The sequence below is a fragment of the Pelodiscus sinensis genome, chromosome 3, assembly GCF_049634645.1.
Source record: "Pelodiscus sinensis isolate JC-2024 chromosome 3, ASM4963464v1, whole genome shotgun sequence".
Taxonomy (NCBI): Eukaryota; Metazoa; Chordata; order Testudines; family Trionychidae; genus Pelodiscus; species Pelodiscus sinensis.
Genome location: NC_134713.1, coordinates 195,083,007 through 195,105,835, shown reverse-complemented (window position 1 = coordinate 195,105,835; position 22,829 = coordinate 195,083,007). Strand labels below are relative to the sequence as shown.

General features: G+C 40.0%; 1 protein-coding gene and 1 long non-coding RNA gene across 8 annotated transcripts in view; one reads left to right on the top strand and one right to left on the bottom strand.

Annotated features, from left to right (window-relative positions):
- The window catches only part of RALGAPA2 (Ral GTPase activating protein catalytic subunit alpha 2), a 383,681-nt gene that overhangs the window by 345,298 nt on the left and 15,554 nt on the right, over positions 1–22,829 (top strand). For all 5 annotated transcript variants that reach the window (XR_012903061.1, XM_075925792.1, XM_075925789.1 and 2 more), the window contains one exon: positions 13,111–13,232. Coding sequence is in view for 4 of the 5 variants with exons in the window: in XM_075925792.1 (XP_075781907.1) it covers positions 13,111–13,232 (122 nt within the window). In the remaining variant the exon portion in view is untranslated. The remainder of the gene's footprint in view (positions 1–13,110; positions 13,233–22,829) is intronic.
- LOC142828091 (uncharacterized) lies at positions 651–10,365 on the bottom strand. 3 transcript variants are annotated; one of them, XR_012903064.1, is made up of 4 exons: positions 10,236–10,365; positions 8,680–8,784; positions 869–933; positions 697–784 (listed from the first exon to the last, which is right to left on the bottom strand). It is a non-coding gene; the product is annotated as an uncharacterized LOC142828091 (long non-coding RNA). The 3 variants fall into 3 exon arrangements; XR_012903062.1 differs by lacking the exon at positions 869–933 and having other exon boundaries at positions 651–784; XR_012903063.1 differs by lacking the exon at positions 697–784 and having other exon boundaries at positions 814–933.

Below are 22,829 nucleotides of genomic sequence, written 5' to 3'. Positions count from 1 at the left end.
TTCAGACTATGTAACAGATCTATTATAATTAGTTGGTAAAATAATGGTGATTCTTCAAGTACAGCACATGTAGATCCTACTCCTGATGCGTGGGTGACCAGTACAGCAAAATGTTTTCACTGGCAGTTTTCTGGGAGGTAGCAGTGTTAGTCTGTTTCAGTTAAAATAACAAGGAATCCGGTGACACCTTAATGACTAGCAATTTTATTAAGGCATAAGTTTTTGTGAATAGCAACTCACTTGTCAGATGCATGGAGTGAAAGATCAGATGGTAGGGATACAGACATAGGAGTGTTATACCAGTGTTATTTTAATCAGGGCAGATGTGGTCCACAGTAAAAGGACAATCCATATTTAGTACAATTCCATAGGCATCATCACATTTTTCTAACAATGTGCAATACAAAAACTAGCTGCAGTACAAAGTATAACTCTTTCTTTTGTATTAGAATAACTCCAGAGTCCATGTCACCTTTTGCAAAGTTCTATTTTTATGTATTATCTAAACCCTGGTTTACACCACGTATTTTTGTCAGCATAAATATGTTGCTTGGGGTGTGGATGCAGTAATAACAATTGAATGTCCATTGTAGACTGTTAAGTCGATGTGAGGGCTTCTCCCATAAATATAGCTACTGTCTCTCAGGGAGGTGAAATGTCTTAACCAACAGGAGACGCTTTCCCATCAGCATAGGTGGAGACTTCAGTAAGCACTGCAGCTGCACTGCTGTAGCGCTATAAATGCAGACAAGCCCTGAATCTTATCATGAAACATCAAAGGTACCTGTAATTAAGAATTATTTTCATCAGCATAAGTGAGAAACTAGAAACCCTTCTCAGGTGTTAAAATCTTGTAGAGTTGTCCCACCAGTAGAAAGATTTTCATCTTCTGACTCAGATTCCTCTTCAGATATCAGGAGGGGAGTCCTCAATCTAAGAAGGATGCATCTCAACAAAAAGAAAAGAATAACAGAAAAGACACTGCAAATGAGCTATATAATGAATTTAAAGGTTTACATGCTTATTACTATCCTTAGTATTCCCCAGGTTGGGTGACTGTCTCTCATCTATATGCTCTTCAGCCTTGGCCATATTGGTCCCCATGGCCACAGTATCAACACCAATCAGAGGAAGTTCCCTCACTGTACATGGGGAATGCATATAAATCACATAATTCAAGTTCTCTAGTGTCACATCAGTCTGCTGCTTGGAATCATAAAAATAATATAATTTATCATTATGAGAAGGTATTGATCCACCGGAAAAATTCATCCAGTCATCCACATTATTCTTCTTTAAATGATGAAGCTTTCTTATATGCTTTGTTTTCCACCCAAATCCAGCATTATTACATTTCACTGCTTGGGTGGCTTCTGTATGTTTACATCAGATACTGAATATTCTTCTGAAGAACAAAACACTTTGCTTGAGAGATGGACATTTTCTAAAGGACTTATGCATTCTTCAGATCATAAGTATTTATTATTATGGGCAGTATCAAAGGGTCACATTTCTTCTCAGTGTTTTGTTCCAATGATCTTGGATTATTTATCATATTCTCTATCTGTGGCTTTAGCTAAGGTATAGTTGGCAGTTATATCAGCATTTCATCTGCTTGTAAAAGGAAGTTCTGTTTTGTCTCATCAATCAGTGAGCAGATTTCTGAGAAGCTTTATTTGAGTTTTCCTCATGTAAGCAAGAATGCTCAAACATGGGATTTAAATCTAGTGCTTTCTCTTCTAATAGAAGCCCCTTTTGAAATCTTACCAAACTGTCCAATTTACCTTTTATCAATGAAGGTAGCATTGATAAATGAGTCAGAACAATGGTCCATCTAGCCCAGTATCCAGTCTTCTGACAGTGGGCAGTGACAGATGCTTCAGAGGGAATGAATAGAACAGGGCCATTTATCAAGTGATCCATCTTCTGTTGTCCATGACCCGCTTCTGGCAATCAGAGGAATAGGGACACAGAAAGAATGGGGTTGCATCCATGACTATCTTGGCTAATTGCCATTGGTAAACTTATCCTCCATGAATGTATCTAATTCTTTTTTAAACCAGTTATAATGTTGGCCTTCACAACATCTGTTGGCAATAAGTTCCACAGGTTGTGTCTCTGATGTGCAAAGTAGTACTACCTTATGTTCATTTAAAACCTGCTGCCTATTAATTTCATTGGGGGATTCCTGAATCTTGTGTTATGTGAAGGGGTAACTAATAATAATAATAAAAAATTAATATTTTTTATTTTATTTCCCTGTTTATTTTCTCCACAGTCTTGATTTTATGGAACTCTATCTTATCCCCATTTTGCCTCTCTTTTCTAAGATGAAGAGTGTCATTTTAATCTCTCCTCATGTGGAAGCTGTTCCATCTCCCTAATCACTTTTCTTGACTTTCTCTGTACCTTTTCCAGTTTCTGAGAAGGGGTGACTCCATGTGGTATTCAAAGTGTGGGGGTACCATGGATTAATATAGTGCCATTATGATATTTTCTGTTTTATAAGCTAGCCTGTTCCTAATATTTGGTTGACATTTTTGACTGCTGCACATTGAGCAGGTGTGTTCAGAGAAATATTCACCATGACATCAAGATCTCTTTCTTGAGTTCTTGCAGCTAATATAGATTCCATCATTTGTTTGTAAATGTAGAATTGTTTTCCACTGTGCAGTACATTGCACTACCCATATTGAATTTAATCTGCTATTTTGTTGCCCAGCCACCTAGTTTTTTGAGAAACTTTTGTAACACTTTACAGTCAGCTTTGGATTTAACTATTTTGAGTACTCTAGTATCGTCTCTTTAATTCCCTATCATTTGTAAGCAGTTTCTGATCCATGAGAGGATGTCTTCTCTTTTTCCATGAGTGCTTACTTTGCTTAAGAACTTTTGGTAAGAGAGTTTATCAAGGTGTTCTGAGTTTATCAAAGGTGTCTAGAGTGCAGGCCACGGGATAAGAGGGAAGGTCCGTTCTTGGATTGAGAACTGGTTAAAAGACAGGAAACAAAGGGTAGAAATAAATGGTAAATTTTCAGATTGGAGAGGGGTAACTAGTGGTGTCCCCCAAGGGTCAGTCCTGGGACCAATCCTTTTCAACTTATTCATAAATGATCTGGAGAAAGGGGTAAGCAGTGAGGTAGTAAAGTTTGCGGATGATACCAAACTGTTTAGGATAGTCAAGACAGAAGCAGACCGTGAGGGACTCCAACAAGATCTCACCAACTGAGCGATTGGGCAACAAAATGGCAAATGAAATTTAATGTGGATAAGTGTAAAGTAATGTACATCAGGAAAAATAAACCCAACTATACATACAGTATGATGGGGGCTACTTTGGCTACGACAAATCAGGAAAGAGATCTTTGAGTTATTGTGGATAGTTCTCTGAAAACTTCCACACAGTGTGCAGCGGCGGTCAAAAAGGCAAATAGGATGCTAGGAATTATTAAGAAAGGGATAGAAAATAAGACACAGAATATCTTACTGCCCCTGTATAAAACTAGGGTACGCCCACATCTTGAATACTGTGTACAGATGTGGTCTCCTCATCTCAAAAAAGATATTTTGGCCTTGGAAAGGGTTCAGAAAAGGGCAACTAAAATGATTAGGGGTTTGGAACGGGTCCCATATGAAGAGAGGTTAAAGCAACTGGGACTTTTCAGTTTAGAAAAGGAGAGACTGGGGGGTGATATGATAGAGGTATATTGTAAACTATCCTTCAGTCCTGGGTAGATGTTTTAAGCAATAGGATATATGCTGTGGTTAGTAGTTCTACAATTTCTTGTTTGTGTTTCTTCAGAACTCTTAGATGAATGCCATCTAGTCCTAGTGACATAATATTGTTTAGTTTATCAGTTTGTTTCAAAACCTGTGTTGACTGTTCAATCTAGGACTGTGCCTCAGATTTATCGCTTAAAACATCTGTTCCATGTCTAAATTGAGTGCAGATTGGACTTTGGTACATTGTCAAAAGATTGTTTTTAGTGAATGTTTATAGACGAGACACCCATTTTGGAGACTTCAGGGGGTAGCCAAGTTTAAAAAAAAAACTCCGGTCATCTGAAGAAGTGGGCTGTGCCCACAAAAGCTCATGATACCATCTATGTGTTTCGTTAGTCTATAAAGTGCTGCCAGACTATTTGTTGTTTTTTTTAAGTTTATCCATTTTGGAGAGGCAGTTTTACAATCTCTTTTCAAATAACTCCTAGACCCAGCCTTTATTTAATGTCATGTGGGGAATCCACAGGTGTAGTACACAAAGAAGAAAGAGTGGTTACTATCTTAGAGTAATTGTGCACATGTGGATCCCACAACTTCCCTTCCTTCCCCCAACTAAGGAACTATGTGGTGGCTGGGAATGTCAAGCTTGCTATGCTTTTGGTAGTGGAGCGCAAGATACTGAAGAGTGCAAGTGAGTGACCCCTATTGTTAGTGAAAACATTCCAGACCACTGTGATAGGATGCCCACACCATGAGTGGGATCTACATGTGCAGACATCTGAAAAAGCACACTTACCATAAATAACATAAACTGTATAGGTTTATATTTTACAGGTATTTTGTGTATAACTCTGGAAAAATTAAGACCTAATTTTTAAATGTCTGAATTGAGAAATGGCTATCAAGGATTCTGATTCTATCTGTCTATAGGGGTGTGTCTGCACAGCAGGACTTAACTTGAAATAAGCTATACAAATTGAGCTATGTCAATTGCATATTTCGAAATAGCTCATTTCGAAATTGGGAGCGTCTACACAGCACTTATTTCAAAATAGAGCACTCTTCCTCCACCTTCCCTTATTCATACAATCAGGGCTACAGGAGTCGGAGTAAGAAGTCCTATGGCTTGACAGAATGTTGATGTTATTTTGAAATAACTGCCTGCTGTGTAGATGCACACTAATTTATTTTGAAATAATGTTGCTATGTAGACGTACCCTAGCAATTCAATCTAGAACTGAGGTATTAAGTGTATGTGTGTGTGAGAGAGAGAAAGAGAGAGACTTTGATTATCAGACTGTCTAGTAATCTTACCATGGATCAGGAACTGTTGTGCTGGGCATTGTATGAACAGAACAAAAAAGACAGTACCTGCCTGGAGTAGTTATTAATGGTTCTCAATCCTGCTGGAAAGGTATAACAAGTGGGGTTCCGCAGGGGTCTGTTTTGGGACTGGCTCTGTTCAATATCTTCATCAACGATTTAGATATTGGCATAGAAAGTACGCTTATTAAGTTTGCAGATGATACCAAGCTGGGAGGGGCTGCGACTGCTCTGGAGGATAGGGTCATAATTCAAAATGATCTGGACAAATTGGAGAAATGGTCTGAGGTAAACAGGATGAAGTTTAATAAAGACAAATGTAAAGTGCTCCACTTAGGAAGTGCTCCACTTAGGAAGGAACAATCAGTTTCACACATACAGAATAGGAAGCAACTGTCTAGGAAGGAGTACAGCAGAAAGGGATCTAGGGGTTATAGTGGACCACAAGCTGAATATGAGTCAGCAGTGTGATGCTGTTGCAAAAAAAGCAAACATGATTCTGGGATGTATTAACAGGTGTGTTGTGAGCAAGACACAAGAAGTCATTCTTCCACTCTATTCTGCGCTGGTTAGGCCTCAGTTGGAGTATTGTGTCCAGTTTTGGGCACCACATTTCAAGAAAGATGTGGAGAAATTGGAGAGGTTCCAGAGAAGAGCAACAAGAATGATTAAAGGTCTAGAGAACATGACCTATGAAAGAAGGCTGAAAGAATTGGGTTTGTTTAGTTCAGAAAAGAGAAGATTGAGGGTGGACATGATAGCCGTTTTCAGGTATCTAAAAGGGTGTCATGAGGAGGAGGGAGAAAACTTGTTCCTCTTGGCCTCTGAGGATAGAACAAGAAGCAATGGGCTTAAACTGAAGCAAGGGAGGTTTAGTTTGGACATTAGGAAAAAGTTCCTAACTGTCAGAGTGGTCAAACACTGGAATAAATTGCCCATGGAGGTTGTGGAATCCCCATATCTGGAGATATTTAAGAGTAGGTTAGATAACTGTCTATCAAGGATCGTCTAGACAGTATTTGGTCCTGCCATGAGGGCAGGGGACTGGACTCGATGACCTCTCGAGGTCCCTTCCAGTCCTAGTATTCTATGATTCTATTGTGTGTAATATAGGCAAATAAAGTATGTGTTTATAAAGAATATAAGAATATGTTTGTGTGAGTTCATAATGCACTGAAATCATTTGGGATGAAACACACTATCTATAAATATGAACTTCTGTTGATATTCACTATTTCCTAAAAGCTGTGTCTGAAAGCTTTAATAATATTCCTCATTCCTGCAGGCAGAAATTGACAGTAGTTAGTAAACCTTCCAATAATGGAGTTAAGTGAACACATTTGTCATTGTGATACTCCGGTCTCTCTCTAGACTCCTTTATTTGCCATTTGCATCATGTCTTGGAATACCCTGTTTTCAGGTCTTAGGTTGCTGCAGTATATATGTTGTTTGCTTTTCATCAGTCCTGTTACTCTCAGAGTATTATTTTTTTTCTCGTATTACATCCCATTCTGAACTGACCTTTATTTATTAGTGAAGTAGATCTCTTGATATTTTCCTGTGCAGTTTTCTGAAAGACTGTTCTGTGCCCCCTCTCCTTCTAGTCTTATATAACCTAACCCAAACCTATCTGCAAAGGGACTTTCAGCTCAAGAGGTGGAGCATACCCTGTAGTTACTCTCCTCTTCCCTCCAGCTGATGTTGTTCTGTTTACCAACAGAAAAAATCCTGATAAGCATGTGATTATGACAATGCTATGACAGTTTACTCCAGCTGATAAATTAAATAAGGCTATTAGCCAGGGGATAAAATGGTGTCCTTGGCCTCTGTCAGAGGCTGGAGAGGGATGGCAGGAGACAAATCGCTTGATCATTGTCTTCGGTCCACCCTCTCTGGGGCACCTGGTGCTGGCCACTGTCGGTAGACAGGCTACTGGGCTAGATGGACCTTTGGTCTGACCCAGTACGGCCATTCTTATGTTCTTATGTAAATATTAGTACGTTAAGTCACGAAAGTACCTGTAGCAGTACAAAAGTTCTTGAAATTGTGTTCTGGAAGTCCTTCCAGTCTCCTTTTTTTCTTTAGCAATTACAGTGATTCCTCATTTAACACGTGCCCGCTTAACATGTTTTTGCGATAGTACGATTTTTTTTTAGGGAATTTTTTTTTAATTACACAACTGTCCCCGGAATAACACAATTTAACCTGCAGGCCCATCACCGGCGGCTGTGCGGGGCTTCCTCCGCTTCCCTGCAAAGCGGCGGAAGGTTTGCTGCTCGCCACGCTGTTCCCCGGTGACCTCCCCTCGCCGAACACAGTGCACATCCTGGCAGACCCATCACAGGGGCATATTCCCAACCCAATCCCTCTCCCTTCTCCTCCCCTTTTCTTCCCCAGAGCCAAACACCTCCTCTCCCTGCTGTGACCCAGTCCCCTTTCTCCCCCAAACTTATGTCCTGGTCCCAACAGACACCACCGCTTGAAACGCAACCCCCAGCTTTTCCATTATTTTCAATGGGAAAATTGACCCCACATAACATGTTTTCACTTAACACGATCATTTTCTGAAACATCACTATAGTGTTAAATGAGGAATTACTGTACTCATTTGGACAATTATAGGTCTGCCTAAGTTCAGATCTAATCTACAAACTTTTGCTAGCATAGTGTTACCAGTTAGATATATGAGGATATGTGATCCCTGACTGACAGCGTTGTGTCAGCAAAAAACCCTAGTGTAGACTCAGTTATGGTGGCAAAATTCTGTATTTTCTAGCATAACTTATTTTCCTAAGGTCAGCTGACATAATCTATACCAGGAAAAATGTAGTTTTGACAATACAAGCTGTGTCCTTGATAGGAGCACTTTTTCAGTATGGTATATAGCTCTTCTGGCGAAGTTCATCTTGTGTAGACTTGGCCTTAGTGGTTACCTGGCATTCATGATGTAGTTGTGTTGTTTGACGTTAAATTCAATGGAATTTGGATACCTGATTCCATTATGCCCCTTTTGAAAACCTCAGTCTATGCACTTAGATATTTAGTTGTAGAGAAAACTTCTCTGAAAACAGCCCATTTTTATATTTGTTGCAATTACCATTATTTAAGGAAATATATTTTTGTCAAAGGGCTCTAAATAATACTATATACTATAATTAATATTCTTCCTATAGTCTCCTTAAACTAGCATTTTGAGTGACCTTGATAAAACTGTGTTTTGTCTTCAGACTGCCTTTAGAAACATTTTTGCACATTTAAAATAGATAACCGTGAATTTACTTCATTTTCATTTAATCTTTTCATACTTCTTGACTTAGGCTACAAGTGGAAATGACTTTAGTCATTGTCTAGTCCCTAGTGGACTTTAGTATTCCACACTACAATCCCTACAATTTGGCCATTTTTGTAGTCTTAAACTGGAATAAAAAAATGTTAACTGTTCTCATGCATTTTATTCTTGAATGTATGTGGGAAAACTTTCACAAAACCTTCCCCCACTATGCATGAATTGAGGTAGTTTGTCGAGTAGTGTCATCCTGGGTGCTCCACTGAAGGTGTTGGGCTCGTCCCAGCGCCGCAAATTGGAGATTTTTAGTTAGCAGGAGCCCAGCTGGACCGCACATACGCACTCACCGTCTCGCGCCATTTGTGCTCTTTTGCGGAGCGCGGTCCAGCCCCGCCAGTTCCTCCTAACCGTTCATGGCCGCAGTCGGAATCCAGATGAGCTCCTCCTCCATTCTGATGAAAAATAGGAAGAATAAGAAAAATAAGAAAGATTAGTTTGTTCGTCCCAGTTTAACCCTTTCCATTAGTTATAGTTCATAGCGTTCTATTTTAGTTTTTTAAAAAAAAACATATATTAAGTTTTTTTCTCCTGTTCAAGAAAAGAAGGCAGAGACAGAGAGACTATCTTAAGATTTCTGGTCACACAGGATAGTTGCCATCATGCCCGGATCCCCCGGGTTCAAAAAGTGCACGAGATGCGATGCCTGTATCAGATGGCCATTTGCGCTGTATTAAGTGCCTCGGGGAGGGTCACATCCCTCAAAAGTGCATGCATTGCACTAAGTTAACCGCCTGAGCCAGGAAGGACAGAGAAATGTGGCTCAAAATGCTGCTTTTCAATAGAGTATTGCAGTCGCCAGTGGACGAGACTCCTGTGGGGCATAAGTCTCAAGACAAGAGGAGTTCCGCACCTTATAGGAGTGTGGGTGCAGGAGATAGACCTGGCACCTCCAGTTTGCCACCCAGGAATGTTAGCGGCAAGGCAGGCAAGGGCCATAGCACATGAACTCCGAGCCCCACCATAGTTAGCGACCTGGCGCCGACGGTGCACGCGGCGTTGCAACCAGAATCGGCAACGGCACTGAGGGCCCATGCTACTACAAGACCAAAACCATCGGCACCGAAGGCACTACAACACCCACCTGTGGTGCCAATGGGCTCAGCACCGCTACCAGCAGCACAGGCGGCACCGCTGATATCAACAGCACCAACATCACCACTACCGACACTGCTAGCACTGGATGACATTGTCCCCGCACCGACCAGCCTACAGCGCACAACTCCAGTTCCTCCGCTTATCTTTCCAGTACCCACTAAGGCACAGTGAAAAGCGAAGCACGTCCGCACACCATCACCTAGTCCAGAATTGGATATCTTTTCTCCGGAGCCTCCTTCTCCAGCTTTGTATCACTCTGGAACCCAACAACGTGTTCCACACTACATTTCTTCCCGGGAACGGTACCTAAGATCACCACGTCGATCTCTAATGCCTCGACAATATTATCCTCCTTACCACTCCCAGTTGCCCTCACATTATTCAGTGAGGTTAAGATTGCCGAGGTCTCCAACACCTTCAGTATATTCCCAACACTACAGGAATGCAAGCAGGTATTCCCCGAGGCACTCCCCTCATGCATATCATCACAGGTGACACTACACCTATTATCACCACAAGTGCCCATGCTCGCGAAGCGCAGACTACTCTAGATCTAGATCACCGAGACATAGGCGATCCCTGTCTCCGCAGCATCTGACCCACGACAACCCCCCTCCGCGTACAGCTCCTCCGACACCCACGGAAGACGTGCCCTCCACCGCTAACCAACAGGAGAGGGATGACAACCTGCCTCCTGACCATGAGCAGCATCACTTAGATTCCCCCACTGACCAGTCATTTTCCTCACCTGATGATGCAGTGTTTCAGGGGGATTCTTCTCCGACAGATGACTACAAGCAGTTCCAGGAGCTTTTTAAAAGAGTCACTCAGTCACAAGAAGTTCAGACCACAGACGTGGCACAAAAACAGCATCGTCTGCTGAAGAACCTACAACCGTCGCAAAAATTGAAACTGGTGCTTCCCTTTGATGAGGCCATCCTGGAAATCGTTAATGACATCTGGCAAACTCCAGCCTCTACACTGCTGAACAAGTGGTTGGATAAAAAATACTTCATTTAGTCTAAGGCCACAGAATTCTTGTTTACACACCCCCACCCCAATTCCATCGTCATGGACGCCGCTCAGCAGAGAGTGAAAACTGCACAGGGTGAGTAACCCTTTCTTCTTTTACTCTTTCATAGGCAAGAAATTCAAGTGCAAATTGTTTGGTTTGGTTTTTAATAAAAACTCCCTTTTATGCCTTTAATGAAAGTTAAATCTTTGTAGATCTCTGGATCTGTGTTTACTTGCATAAATATATTATTTTTAATGTTACTGTAAATTAATGGACATATTACCTCTGCCCTTCTCTATGTTAGGGGCATCTTCTGTCTCCTAAATAAGAGTGTTCATAATTCATTTTATTATGAATTAACACAGCAAGCACCCCATCTTGCTATCTTTCCATGCAGTATTTAGCAAAAGACATAGGAACTTCTGTTTTGTTAGCAATGGTTTATTGCATTGTATGCTTATGTGTTAGATGTGCAAGGCCTTTCATTAAACAGCAGGATATTATTAGGCATAGCATGAAAAGCCTTTATAGTGTATCTGCCTTGTTTAAACTTGGCCCACAAGCAGACTGCAGACTAAAAGGGTGAGCAATGAATTGAGAGTTGATGGCAGGCCCATCGAGGTCCTAAGGCTCAGGTGGTTGTCAGCCATAAGTTTAGCTTAGCTCTTTCAGTAATTTGTCACGCCTTGGTCTGCTCCTGCTGCGCCAGCACGTGCCAGCTTAGTGTCAGAGTGCCTGTTCGCCAGACGGCCACTCAGGCCTAACATCCTGCTGTTAACAGGACCAGCGGCTTGCTGTGGCAGTATGGAATACAGAGCCTTGGCAACAGCCAAGTGCTGTGCAGAATAAGCATGTTCATAATGAGATGTGAATGGCATCAGTCAGTCCCTTTAGAATAGCGTCTAGGCGTGTGCCTCCTCTCTTAGGAAGTTTGGCAGCCTATTCATTAACAAGAGTCATCAGGAGTTCAGCCTATAATAGTGAAGCAGCCCCAAATACACTCAGCCTAATACTTGTGCTATCAGGAATGTGTGCTGCTGGGCTTTAAAAGAAAATAAGTAAATAAAATCGTCAGCAGGTGCGGTCTCTGAAATGCTAAGTATTCATTTGCTTCCTTCAGTTTCCCAAAGGAAGTTTATAGAAGGATTTATCATGTGTATCTGTCTCCATTAGCATGAAAATCTTTCTAAAATGTCTTTTCACCCCTGTGACTACAGTAACTTGCATATGATTAAGACATAAACACATTGATTATCCCCACTGAGACAGACCACTAGAAATCTAATGCTGTATTATTTTACTCTGGCTTGAAAAGAATGTTCAGTCATTTTTAGTGTCTCATTAATGTAACAGAAACTACAAACTTGCGCCGTGGAATAATTCTAATGAGTAATGTAGTCTTTTGAATTACAAAAATTCCAATCACCTACATTCTATTGAGTTGCTGGTGTTATTTCATCTTCTCATAATTTGGTAGTTACGAATTGGCACTTTCTCCTATTTAATGCAGCCTCATAGAATTAGAATGCTTTCCCATATGACAAAAACACAATGAAGATCTGAAAACTTTTTTTTAAATGAGAAAATGGGGAATGAGATGTCATACTGGCTTCAAGTGTTGATTCATAAAGTCATATGTGAGTTTCTTCAGTCCATTGTAGATTTGTTTCAGACGTTATCCTGTTATTGGAAATGCATGATTCACCTTTTGAGAAAACAGAAGCTGCACACAAAAGGAAAAGATTTGCTTTCTCCACTGTGGAAAGCTGCTGCAAGCAGGGGTCCTATTAAGACAGCTGGAAAGTTGCTTCAGCTTGTTACGCTTGTAAGTTTTATTGGTGACTGGTTTTTGATTACACATTTGAATGCTGCATGTTCCAGATTGCCGAATTTTAATGAAAAGGCAATAATCTTGGTTTAGATTGCTTTATTGTCTGTATTGTATAGACTGTACTGACTACAAGGTCTTATTTTATTAATATGTATAATTTATTGGTACATCCAATGATAACTTCTGCAGAATAACTTTAATGTAAACTTTGTATGCTGAGGAATCCTATTCAATACTGTGTACTTCCTTATTTTAAGTAGTGCAGTGATCAGTTGCATCTGTTCTTTCCCTTTTGCTATAACCTGCACTCTCAATTCCATTATTTTTGATAGGATAAAAAGAAAACATGTAAGGCAAATATTATCTATTGGGAGCATGCTTAACTTGTGACAACATTTCTGTTGACATTATGCTTTTTTACCTTAAAAATATAGCATTTTATTTCCCAAGAATATACTTCTCAGGTCTTTGGTTTCATTCCCACTAACTTCAGAGATCTCTTGGATTCAGTCACAAAGCCATTCCTTTTTCAATGATATTTCTATTGAAACAAAATATTATTGATATGGCAAATAATATAAAAAAGAACAATGTTATTGCAATTCAGGACTTAGGTTTAGAAATCTTAAATATTTTAAGAATTTTGAAAGGCATATTTTTCACACCAGTTATGTAGTTCTCCACATGTGTTTGTATGGATTGAACCATTAGCATTTTAAGACATTGTGTAACAACATTTCATTTTGCATGTGCATTTCCTTAACCTGATTATTGCAGTTATGAGGAAAGAGCTCTGTATCTTGAAGCAATAATCCAGAATCACAAAGAAGTAATGACATTTGAGGATTTTGCATCTCAGGTCTTTGCTCCCTCTCCTACCTACTCTCTCAGTGGAACTGGTGAGTCTGTATGTTATTCTTCTGTTTAGCACTAAGAAGCACTTGAGCAGCAGATGTACACCTGTTTTTCATAGATAAATGCTTGCAAATTTAAGAAGAGCATTCTCCCTCTGAATCAACTAATGAATATCAAAAGGAATGATGACATTCATTTTAATTTGTTTTGCATCAGAGCTATTCACTCAGTTCCTTTCTTCAGCTATCCTGTTAACCCCCGAATCTAGCAAGGTTAATGAACTTTCTCTCAGTAATGTGCTCTGGTTCATTCAGGAGTGTGGGTTTCTTGCTGAGCTGGGAATATGTTGTTCAAAAGCTATGCCTGAATCAGTGCTTACTTATCAAAAATAGTTCCTCACAGTAGAAGCCGTTGCTGCTAATGCTAAATGGGGATTATGCTGCTGAGATACCAGGGTCAGGGATTAATGCAGAAGAAGTGTAAGGATAGTGTTCAGTTAGAATATTCTAACAGTAATACAGTATACTAACATTGTCTTTTTAATATTTGATATATCAGTGGACAAATTTCAAACTTCCTACCAATGCCTGGATTAGAATCTCATTTTTTAACTCGATTTCAACAATTATTTCACCAGTCTTGTTGAATGATGGAAATCTATGTAAAACTCAGTGAATATATTCTTCACATCATAAGATGTTAAGTTAACATCAAAGCTCAATAAGATACCAGTTGCTGCTTTGTCATTTTAATTATTCTTGATAAATCAGTTTTAAAGGGAAACCTTAATTCTAAAGAGTAGGTTTCTAGCACCCTCCGGATTAATTTTCCTCTCTTGTGGAAAAGTATATGGTCATTGCCTGATGAATTCCTTAATAAAGATTCCTTAATCCCTTCTTTACATCCATTGGGTGTACACTTCCTAATTATTTCATGATACTCTCTTGGATTGTTTAATAGATTATTTCAAACCTTTATGAACGTGTCAGCACATCTGCTTTATTTCCCTTTACTCTGCCTTGTTAACAAGTATCTTCCATCTAAACTGAAAAATTGAAGGAAGAAATTAAATTTACTGAAATAAATCACTTACAAATAAAATCAGCCATGCATCATTGTTTAACATTACTGGCTCCAATCCTTGAGCTTTCAGAGCTTTGTTAGGAGATAAGAGGTATATGCATGTACTTGTATTGGTCGCCAGTAGCAGCAGGCAGAAGGCTTTGGAGATAAGCAAGCTGGCAGAAGTAAAGGGGAACCAGTGCTATTTACATAATCGCGCCTCTGCTTCCTGGAGAGGCGTCAAGAAACACAGGGATGGCCTCTATTGATCTTTGTTGAACTGGAATACTAAACAACATTAGAAAAGCTTATAACTTAAAGCTTTGATTAATGTTTTCTACATTAAAAAGTAGAACAGCTGTGAATTAAATTCTTTTATATACCCTGCCAAAACTCAGAGACGAAAAAAATTATCAATTTCAATAGAAATGTAGATTTCATACCCAGTTTTGTTAGAAACTTGGAGTTCTTTATCTGTTTAGATATCAGCAACTAAAATGCATCTTGGCAGAATTTTAAAATACTTTAAGTATATTTTATTGTCTTCGTCAATCTTCCATACTACTGTTCCACCACATTTGCATACATTATTTGGTCACCTTGTTCTGATCAAATCAAGCATAACTAGAAAAGACATTACTGTGGAATAATTTTCTACATTTTATAATTTCTGTTAAATGCCAAAATTACCTAAAGATCCATTTAAAATGTTCACAAGTTAAATTATTCTAGTACTTAATAATTATTTTCTTTTCCTGTGATTTTTGTTTTTCTTATCAGAACTTGTCACAAAATTCAGATCTTGATTTTTCAGCCTTCCAGAGTTTGGCTTTGGGCTTCAGTGTATCCAGTTATAGTAAAAGGCACAAAATTCAGACCCAAGCTTAATTTCAGAATCATCCCCTGCCAGTCTGTCTTATTCCCCCTCCAAGGTTTCAGGTTATTCTGACTGAGCAAATCTTTAGTCTACTCAGCATTATAAGACAGTTAATATCTGTTTTAAACAATCTGTTGTAATTAGAGAATGCTGGAAGGAAAACACAGCAAACTGCATGTTGGAGAAATTAATTTCATTTATGGGCTTTAGAAAATGCTATATCATAAGATTTCAAATGATGTGTTAGAAGAGATGTATCTATTTAATAGTTTTAAAATAGAAATGTCTATATAAACAACTTCCTGAATCATGAAAATTATTTATCATATTAGGCTTTACAAAGACACATGTATACATGACTCAAGAATTTCCCTATTCCAGGATTAAAAGAAAATCTATCCATACTTTTACTTATTACTGCTTACTTACTAAATTGTTTCATGTCAGGATTACTATGATTCCTATTATAATTAGATTTCAGGACTGTGCACTCTTCGGCTTTAAGTCAATATTGAAACCCGGATATAACTCAAGTAATTGCACGGTTGTTGTTAATCCTGAATAGTCTCAGGGCTCAAGCATTAATATAGGTCCTGATTCTGCAAAAAGATCCAACAGAGCCTCACGGAGGTGGGGAAGCTCAGCATGGGCACACTGATCTGCTGACACACATCTTCCTGTAACATCTGGGACATTTGGATTAATAGAACTTTTCCATTATTATCATTTTAGATTATGATTTTGTAGTAGATCTTCCATTACCAACTCAATGTCTTGCTCTCAGGGCGCCTCTCGCTGGGATGGGGTGGGGAACCTGGGACTCGAACCCGCCACCCTACCCTCCGCATATAAAAAAGGAATCGGGACGGTGTATATTTGCATCTCTATGTGCAGATGCTTCATGAAATGGTATTACCATTCCTTTAAAACGGGGGTGGGAAACCTTTTTTGGGTCGGGGGCTGCTGACGCACAGAAAAATCAGTCGGTGGTAAGAAGTAGGGAAGTGAGAAGCAAAGTGAGAAGCCCCTGACTGAGAAGGAGAAATAAACTCCCCACATTCCCCTCGCACCTAGGGGGGCCCCAGGCTAGCAGATTTTGTGTGCTCCAGCCCTGCCGGTAGGTGGCAGGGGAAGCTGGAGTGCCAGCACAGGCTCCCCAATGCTGAGCCTCAGGGGTTGGATCCCACATCCAGCCCCCAGGCCTGAGGTTCCCCACCTCTGCTTTAAAACAAAAAGAATGATACCATTAAATTCATATTAATGAATTCACATCCATTCGTTCACATCAATGCCTGGAAAAGGAGACTGAATTTATTTTGTGAGCTATTCCCAGAGCAAGTTTGAGTGCAAACAAATACAAGCTGTGATAATTTCAGCTTGCAAGTATTACGAGTGCTGTACTTACAGATACAGTTTCTACTATCCATTGTGTCTCGTGTCGTTCAGAATTTTACCTTATTTAAATGTGTATGTAGCAGAGTGGCTGTGCAATTTGTGTGGAAGTGGCATTCTTCCATTTTTGAAATTTGACACATGTTGATAAGATCTCTGGTTACACAGAGGGGGATTGCCCATTTCAAAACAGAGAAATGAAACTTGCAAAGAAAAGTGGAACTGCCCAAGGCAGGTCAATCCATCACGCCCACCCTCACTCCAAGTAGCAAGCCAAGTGGAAAAATTGACCCTGGACAGCTTAAGCTTTCATGGTGTATTTAGGGCCCATTCTTCCTCCATTTTAACTTCAGCAACACAGATCATAATCCATGCTCACTGTATATACATATACACAATCCCAGATAGTACCTAGAATTTGTAAGCAGTTAAGAAATGTAAGATTTAAAAACATCCTGTGATATACTGTAAACTAGATTTACCTGATATTGCTCAGGTCCTTCACGACAAGGAGCTAGGTGTGCATAGGGGGTGTGCAGGAGTCAAGGCAGGGGGTTGAGTATGTAGTAGGAGGGGAAGAGGGGCTGAGGGCAGAGGGTGAAGGGAAGCCACCAGCAGCTCCCAGGGGCCAGCCCAGAGCAGCAGAGGCCACATTGCCCACGTACCGGCTGCCCCCTGTGGCCATTTGGGTGTATAACTGCCCCTGCTATCACAGCTCTCCCTTTCCACTTAATTAAATAATCACATTCCATGCACATCCTACTGTCCTGTCATATCCATACCCGTTAGGGTATGAGAAGAGGAAGCTGCTTACTAAATGTGGTGATTGTAGCTCTTACCGTTTAGGAGTTCTTGAATAAACGGACTCAGACGGACAGACAGACACAAACTCTCTCAAATATTTAATAGATGAGTGCAATGAAAACATGGCCATTAATAACATGCAGCTTTTATTAATTCATTGTACTTTCATGTTCTATGACAAACTCAGACAACTAGCAAATAGCAAGAGGCTACTTAATGAATGTTGCCCCAGACTCTCATGTGACATGGATTATAAAGTGACCACTGGCTTATGCACCCATCCTGCAGATGTTTATGGGGATGCTTACCTTTGTGCATGGGAATACTCTGATTTCCATAGCTCTTTGTAGGACCAGCAACTTTTCATAAGTAGTGCTAGATCTCCATGCATCTTAGACACTGAAAGTACAGAATGTACACATCATGATTCACTTATGAGACATGCAAATTTAGGATCAACAGATCAGAATAAGGTCCTTTGTTGCTAAACCGTAATGTTACATGCTCTGTTTTAATTAGGCTGCATATAAGAGTCAACCGTGGACGTCCTCCATAATCCCTCAGTATTTAATTATTCTCACTCTGTCCCTTTTCAGATTTTCCTTTAAAGGGTGTTCTTAGCTACATCCTTTCCCCCTTCTTCCTCCTGCCTCTCCTTGCAAAAAAAAAAAAAAAAAAAAAACACAACAATTATTGGACAAAATACTGGTTCTCCATACAAACTTCAGAAAGTGCAACTTGATGGTGCATCCTTTCAAAAAAGCAATCCTAAATGGTCAATACATATGTACTAACAGGTGCATAAAATATGTTCGCAAGCCTGATTGCGCTTGTTAATGAAACAAGCAGAGTAGCAGTATAAGATTGGAAGCCCAACAGTGATTTTAATTCCTCTGAGATGGAAATATTTGAAAGTTCTAGTAAAGGGAATCAATTCTTTTCACATAAGTTCCTTTAGAGAGCTTTGTGTTTACATTTGGATACTCATCGTGTTAGTGTTCTACTGACACGAGACTCTAAGAATTGTATCTGCAAGCATTCTTTTAATATTGTAGTCTTGCAGTTGATTCTTCAAAGGGTTAATTGGAATGGGCACACTTGACTGCTGAGAGGACTGATCTAATCACTGCTATATCCAAGTGCATCTGTTCACCATGAGGTCATTTTTGTGCATGCTAATGATTTGGAAAATAAAGCATAATGCTTGACATTATCAGAAAGGATATAAATAGTGTAAATCTTTACTTTTTAGTAGCCAATGGCTATTGCAGAATGAAAAGAAAAACAAATGAATCTCAGATTGCACTTTTTTAAGGCGGCCTTTATTTATTGTCACTGGACTAACAAGAAAACTATATAGGATAACCGTGGCACCCGATAACATATGTTGATAAATGGATTCTTTAATGAGTATTGCAGCATTGCCCAGGAGCACTACTTCAGTGAAGGAACTGTAGTCGTTTCCAGCATTCTCTGGTTTTTAATGCCATGGAACTCTTACTAGCTCATTTACCTCAGATTGAAACTTAGCAGCCAGGTCGCTCCATTTTTCGTTTTGTTTTTATTTCAAAATGATATCAAATAACTAACCTTTCTTTTATTTCTGGAATGTGCAATAAAAAAGTGTTCCCTGCCCAAGATATATTTACTTTTTAAAAGTACCTTGTGCTGAGTACTTAGTTTTTAGGGGAAAAGAAATGCTCAGTGCAGCCATGTTATTTAAAAAGACACTTTTTATAATTATGTCTTGATTTCCTTCTATTCATTGTGAATACTTTGGGTATGGCTACACAGCAGTTAACGGCCACAGCTGGCTTTGGTCAGGTGATTCATAGTTACAGCATGCAGGCTGCAGGACTGTAACATTTCAGAGTAGACTGCAGAATAGAAAATCACCGTCACTTTAGAAGTGGGAGGGTCCCAGATCTTAGGAACCAGTCCCAACTGGTTCGGATGGATTCCTAAGCTCCTAGAATCATGGTGATTTCCTCATCCGTAGTGGAAAGAGGCACACATCATAATGCCATGCAGCAGTTTGACATTTTCTGATCTGGAAAGATGCAGAACTATAATTGCCTTGGAGTGTTGCATGTCCAGACTGGAATGTGGTAGCTGAAGAATTGTATTCTAGCCCTTTTCTGAATTGTGCTTGGGTAACTCCAGTACCATCAATCCTTCAATTTCAAAAACAATGTTTATATCTAAATGTAGAGGAAATGTAACAGATTATGATTAGTGTGGAGTCTTGAAAAGTCTAATTGGACTCTCTGTGACTTTGCATTCTAAAAATCATCAGGTAGGTCAATGATAAGAGGAAGATTCACAAAACTCTCAGAGTAGATACTAGAAGCCTTGATAGTATGTAAAATACAATTATTGTGTAAGCGCAAATTCACTTAGATGTTAAGAGTTAATCACCAAGTCCTGTAAGAAACCTGGTGCCAAGCTTGCCTTACCAAAGGCTGTATGTAACTCTTACAGACCACCAAAAAAGTGTGTCATCATCTAGGGTACTCTGTCCTATATAGACACTACAGTTACAACCTCAGTAAAGTCGTCATCCTCTCACTATGTAAGGTACTGTGTACCTAAAGGACTCTTATGGCTCCAAATTAGGATTCAATACTTAGAAACCACAATTTAGCAGCTACAGTTCCATTGTAGCTCCAGACCTCTCCCTTCAAGCATATAGTGTTGATACTCTTATTGTCACTCTATAAAAGTGGTCTGCCTGTTACTCTCTCCATGGAGAGCGGGTGGGTTAGCTGGCACCATGTTCTTGCCATGCCAGTTACTATTTTGGATATCCCCTAAAGTAATCCTCCTTCTGCTTCCCAGATCTGTTCAAAAGATTAATTTTCATCTCCATAAGGATCTGGACATTGATCTTCCTACCATTTTGTCCTCAGATGACTCTATATAGGGAAAGGGCTTGGCATTCTGTAGGTGGTATTGGAGCCTTGAAGTTGTACCTACTGGGAATTTAGGGTTTCTCCCTGTTTCTCCTGCTTCACCCTCCAAAATAAAAAGATCATTCCCATTTGGTCATTGCTAACTGGGTTTAAAGAAACATACATCACAGTTTCCCTAATACATGGGCCTTAGAGCTTACTCTCATAACATAATCTACTCTAGGCAGGCTGAGAATCTTCATCAGCACTTGATATTTCATCCATGCCTTCACATGCCCTTATCACCTGCATCAAAGCTCCCACTGATGCACCTTTTGAGCCTGTGATCCTGAGTGCTGTAGTCCAAGTGTCCTTTGGAAAATTCCCCAGATAAGTTTTCCCAGTCTAGGTTTGGTTATTGTTTGGCCAGGCTCAGTATCCTAGTTTAGAGAACCTTGAGCAGACCGGCAGATTTTGGCCCTTCCACCTAGGGAAGCTATCAACTGGCAAGAGAGAGTGCGTTGGTAGCTGAGGTTGAAGAGATGGCAGAGTTTTCTGTCACCTGATTGGTGGAGCTCACTGATTTTTAAAAGGAGGAAAAACTCTTTAGTTTTCAGTTTGTTGGAGTCCCTCACAGAAGCCCATTTTATAAGGAGGAGCAACATTTTTCCTTTAATCTAGGAGCAGTCTTTCCACTAGATCTGACAGAAGCACAAATCTATTTCACCCTTTCAATAATTGTCAATGATTCATTATAGAAAATTTAGAATCAGTGTGTTCAAACAAGATAGCACTGAATTTTTGGTCCATCTTCTGGGTCCTAAATGGTGAATTTGTGAGATTATAGTCATTTCCATGGTAACAAATTGATATCATAAGCAAAATTGTAACTTCACTGAAGAAGCATGTAACTGCTTGGCAGTAATGAAGAAATCTCATTCAAACACAAATGTCTGCTGTAGTCACAAGGAAAACACTGACAATTACAGCCAACATCATTTCTCCCTTTCCAGTAATGATCTCTTCTTTCAGGCTGCAATACCCTCCTTAATTCAGCGATCTGCTAATGGGTATGATGAGTCTCAGAATTCTGAAACTCCTCCGCTTGCTATCTGCAATGGAATGTGGGAAGAAAACATTAACATGCTAAATTCACCATTCTGATTTTATAGGCTGATCAAATGCTTAACATTTCTAAAAGTTATTTAATATTTACTATTGTGTATGTTGGCAGATGATTTGCACAGTTTTCAGGAAAAGGAATACTGTAGGAAGTAGTAAAATTTGACTGTTCCATTCAATCAGTGACAAAAAGCTATAGTAAATGCAAAGGGCCAGATCCTGAGATGGTGTCAAGCAATATAGGTTGGTGAGTTCCATTGAAGTCATGCTGATGTACACCAATGAAGGATCTGTTCCCCTCTCTTTTATGGATCTAGTCAGGCAAACCTGTTAAGCAGTGGCTGTGCAACAGGCTTTCCCTGTCTTGTGGAAGGGGCTTTCCTGCTCTACAAATGGAAGAAAAAACACCGCGTGGCTGAAGTTGCCTGGGGGATCAGGGCAGATACCATTGCTCACAATTTGTCTCCCCCCCCCCCAGGACTGCTTAGGCCATGGTAGCTACTTCCAGCTTGTTGTAATCACTGTGCACGGCGCTAGTGGCTATGCTCTGCATAGTGCAATCTCTCTCTGCCTGGGCCTGGTCCTTTACATTGTTGGTTTGGTCAGGGCAGCTCTTTCCCCATGATCTCTGGAAGAGACAATGGTGGGGGGATCATCCTTCCTAGCAATCAGTTCGTAGAGCAAGGAATGTTAACTTGATGGGCCTCTCTCTTCTTCCAAGCTGACAGCTCCAGCTGCTTGACCTGTCAGGCAGCCAAGAACGCTCCAAGCAGTATGGCCCCTTTAAAATTTCTTCCCGGGTTGACAAATGCCAGCTAACCAGCCAGCCAGCCAATTGTGAGCTAGCTTCCTGGGTGATGGTATCATTCCCATTCACCAGCTCCACCCTGAGAAGGGGTCAGCCTTAAAATACCGGCCAGCCCTTTCTCCAGCATTAGATGGCCTTTGAGATGGACTAGCTCCTCTGGCTATGGAGCTTAAGTGTTTTGTGGAACTTTGCTGGCTGCAAGCAATTGCAGAAGTGGCTTTGGGCTGATTAGCCCTTGCTGTTTTAATTATTCCTTTACTGTAGATCATTGGTTTTGATTTTAAAAGCTCTAATATAATGAATTATTTGATTCTGAGGGGTATCATGCTCCCATTGCCTTCAGTAGGAGTCTTGGGAGATTAGCATCTCTCAGGATAAGTTCACATCCCTGGAAATATTTCAAGTCCCTCTTAGTCTTGGGTGGTTCTTTTTCTGAACCACAGATAGTCCAGGGGCTAGGGCCACTATTTAATTTCCTACTCCACAACGGACTTCCTGTGTGATCTTGGCAAGTCACTTAGCCTCTCTGTCTCTGAGATCCTCTTTTGCGCATTGAAGAGAATAGCACTGCCCTAACTCACAAAGGTGCTGTGGAATTAAATACATTTAAAAACTGTGAAACACTTGGATATCTACTGATGAAACACCCTGTGTAAAAACTAGGCACTATTACCTTAAACCTTAT